Genomic DNA, 3,976 nt, shown 5'->3' with positions numbered 1-3,976 from the left:
TCTTCTTCTTCTTCTTCTTCTTCTTCTTCTTCTCCTTCTCCTCCCCCTCCTCCTCCTTCACCTCTTCCTCCTCCTTCCTTTCCTCCTCCCCCCCTCCTCCTGCTCTTTCTTCTTCTTCTCTTTCTCCTCCTCCTTTATTTTCCTATATTCCTATTCTTTTACATTTCTGCTAATTTCTGCCAGCTTCTGCTTCAAGGTACTACTTCTTTTGTCTTGTCTCTCAAAATCTCTCTTGCCTCATGGGTTTAAAGCAAAGGAGTTACAAGAATAGCTCTCACGGGTCAGAAACACATTCCTAGGCTAAGTGATGAGGGCAGAGCAATTGCCGTGGCAATATAAGGGTCCAAGGTTGCAGAAGTGAGACTGTGACTGGAGGGCGGGGTGCAGTGAGATAAGCTTTGAGATATAGGTCTTTAGTTAAAAGACTGGCAAGCAAAGAATAGGCATACTTTAAGGTTAATGTGAGGTTAGCTTGGGACAGAAGCTTCCTATCTGCTGGCAGAGTGAATCCAGGACACTCATGTTCTCTACCTCTCTGAGAGCTAAGGCTCAACAACTTCAGACATGCCACAATTCTTGTCCTTGGGCATCTGTGAATGTCTCAATAGAGGTCTCTTTGCTGGACACCAATACTGACCAACTGTCTGCCAAGGAAGATAATTGCAGGAGGGCAAACATTTAACTTCATACAACAAAGACCTGGTTGAGAGAGTAAGGGTATTGATTGTGGTTTCTTTCTTGTTCAAATCACATATTGCTGTGAGAGTCCTCCAATATACCAATACATAGGAAAAATTGTGCCCCGTAATTGATTAATACACCACTGGGGGGAGAGTGATGGCTTCACAGGGAATTTACAGTAAGGACACTGACTATTCATAAAGCAAATACTCCCACCACCCTGCCTTGCCTGTGGACCTTCTCCATTGGAATGTGTGATCCTGGTGGGAGAGCTTCATGATTTGTCAGCTAAGTAAGAGTAATCCTATGGACCGCAGAAGGCTAGACAGACATCTCCCCTTTGCATCTGTACAACAGACAGGTTCTTCACAGGGCTTCTTGTGCAGCTTACTATAAAGACTTCTATGCTATGTTTCCTTGAGCTGCCTAATACTGAGACCCAGGAAACTATACTTTTTGAGCCCAGTGAAAGGAACGTCCTGATAATGCATTTCATCTTGTCCTTGTGGTCTGATCACTAGGGATGCTTCTGACAGAGGTGTGAGCAGTCCCCAGTACCCCTAACCCTAGCCCAGCCTGGTTGGTGCTCCCTTAGTTTCTGCTACTCTTTTCTCTCCTTCTCCCTTTAAAACCACAGACAGGGCAGATGCAGCGGCAGCCAGTCATTCTCCATGCTGGATTGTTGATTAGCTCCTCTGGCTGTGTCTCTCTAGTTTGAGAATGGGAGGTTTTGTCCCCTACTGAAGATCTTTTAGAGGTTTCTTTGGAGGTAAAGAAAGCTTGAGGTGGGGTTGGGGGTGGGGTGGGTGGTGTTTGTCAGGGGCTCAGAAGTCTCTGGAAGGAAGCTGCCCTTTTTCTCCACACTCAAGTAATCAAGAAGAGTGGACATTAGATTCACTGATTTTCTTCTCTTTTGATATCAGTTTGACAGTTCAGATTCATTCCCCTTCCCCAGCTTGCTCTAGAGCTGGGTGAGGCAGTACAACCAGAGCTCTGTCCGCCAGGAGACCTGGCATAAAAACACCAGCTCTCTCCCCTGGGAAGGAGACTGAGTTCCTGAAGCCGCTTTCCTAGTCTGGCCAATGGCTGTCACTGTTCCCTCCTGAGACAGATGGGATGAAGTGTGTGACAGGTGTGTGAAGCCTGGAAGCTTCGCTGGTTCCCTGGGGTGCAGATATTACTGTCCCTCTTTAGTCTGGAAGCACTCCTGGAATAAATCCCCAGTTGCTACTTCAATACATGACATAGAAACTGAATTTTCCTCATACATGAACTCTCTTTAAGCTAGAGGCACTAAACATCTCATCGATGATAATAAAACATATTTCCTCTCATTGGCATAAATGACAAGAACTCCTGCCACAGTTCTCTGCTTTGGGACAAAATGTCTTCAGTCCAATAGCTTATACGGCAGACTTTTCCACAGCAACTATGGAAATCAATGTGGAACTAAGATGCCAAAAATGTTTATTTACCATGCCTGAAGGTGCAGGCTAAGTAATCAAGCCACTGCCCGCAGACATTAGAGACCCTGGAGGGGATGAAGAGGCAACAGCTGTCCCTGGCTCCTCATGGCCCATCATCTGCTCCTCCGCCAAGCTCTCAAAGTCTAGAGGATTCGGGGGGGGGGGGCTTTGGAGTCTGGTACTGCCGCTGGCCTTCCAAGTGACTATGTTCTCTCATCCTCAGCCCAGCATCAGCGGTGTGGATCTGGATAAGTTCCGGGAGATTCTGCTTCGCCATTGTGATGTCAACAAGGATGGAAAGATCCAGAAGTCTGAGCTGGCACTGTGTCTTGGGCTGAAAATAAACCCCTGATCCCTGAATGCTCTACTCTCTGCTTTTGTGTCTGGGCTCTTGTGAGAAGTGCGTGCTTGGCTCACACTTAGATCTAGTCAGCAACCTTTTCATTGATGCTGTGGTACTCTTGGGCAGAGGGGGGACCCTAGGGTGTTGCTTCCAGAGGCAGCCATGATTCTGTCCCATAGGAAACCCCGATGCAGCCTCTTCTGTTTTCCCTCCTTGACCTTGACCTGTCTCCTCCAGAGCCTCAGTTTACCTGCTGATCGTCTCTGTTCAACCTTCCCCTTCACCTGGTAGATAGGGGTAGCCCAACCAACCACCTCCTGTTTGTCCTTGAGCTTTCTGCTCAGTTGGATTGTTACCTGTGCTGTGCTGTCGCTTCTACAAATCTGTCTTCATGTGGGAAGAAATCTGTAGTCAAGAATAAAGATGTGTTTGAGTCATAAGCTTTGTAATGTCCTGATGGTTTGGTGGGAGCCTTAGCCGGGGGTGAGGGCCATCATCCTCAAGCAGCTTTTAGCTTCAGGAAGCTAGCAGCTGCCCCAAATCAATTTTTTTAAATTGGATGGGAAGAGCAGAGTGTTGTGGACCAATGGAACCAAATCAAAGACCTGGATATCAATCCATACACCTACAGATACCTGATTTTTGACAGAGAAGCAAAAAATATAGAATGGAAAGAAGAAAGCATATTTAACTTGCTTATTTACATTTTCACAGACACTTGACTGTCCTGAAGCTGCAGTTCCCTGAGGTTACTTTTTTGTAGCTTGGTTATCAGGTCAGCCTAGGCTCCTACTGAAGCTGGGCAGGGTGGCGGGGCACAAGCCATGCTCCGTCTGCTGTTTGGCTGTCCTGCCTGGGTACTTGGGACCAGGTGGCCAGTCCCTGGCAGGAGGCGACTCATCCTGAAGAGGTACTTGTGCGAGTGGAGCCCCAGTGGAGCTATGGCTCCCAGAGAATGAAGCTTTCCACTGGGGTCCAGGCGACAGAAAGGACCTGGTCCTAGCTCTAGGAGGGGCTGGTTCCTGAGAGTCGACACACTGCTGATAACTTACCATAGGCAAATTTTCTTCTGCTCATCATCTTTGTCAATTTCTGCTTCCTAATGAATTTTAAGAAGTGGCAGTTTATGAATGGAAGAGCCTCCTGTAACACTGGGGCAAAGGTAGATTAGGCCAAACAAATGAATTCAGTATTTTAAAAGTTCTTGGCTATTTCTAGCCTAAAGGGACTTGTGAAAGGAAGCAAAACAAACCAAAAACAATGTAAATGGGAAGAAAAATATCTGATCTTAGAATTAGGAGCCCTGGTTTAATTTTGAGCCCATTCTACACCAGTTCTATAATAATGGTACATCTCATTCACATATACTCATGTAAATCTTTTAAAGGGCAATTTCTTCTTCTTCTTCTTCTTCTTCTTCTTCTTCTTCTTCTTCTTCTTCTTCTTCTTCTTCTTCTTCTTCTTCTTCTTCTTCTTTTTGGTTTTT

General features: G+C 46.2%; 1 protein-coding gene across 1 annotated transcript in view; it reads left to right on the top strand.

The window, feature by feature from the left end:
• Scgn (secretagogin, EF-hand calcium binding protein) overlaps window positions 1–2,927 on the top strand; it is a 41,837-nt gene extending 38,910 nt beyond the window's left edge. Inside the window, exon 11 of the mRNA XM_005354964.3 lies at window positions 2,371–2,927. Coding sequence (XP_005355021.1) covers window positions 2,371–2,499 — 129 coding nt within the window. The 3' untranslated portion in view covers window positions 2,500–2,927. The remainder of the gene's footprint in view (window positions 1–2,370) is intronic.
• The last annotated feature ends 1,049 nt before the right edge of the window (window positions 2,928–3,976 follow it).

Source organism: Microtus ochrogaster, chromosome 16, assembly GCF_000317375.1.
Source record: "Microtus ochrogaster isolate Prairie Vole_2 chromosome 16, MicOch1.0, whole genome shotgun sequence".
Classification (NCBI taxonomy): Eukaryota; Metazoa; Chordata; class Mammalia; order Rodentia; family Cricetidae; genus Microtus; species Microtus ochrogaster.
This window is presented reverse-complemented; position numbering and strand designations above follow the sequence as displayed.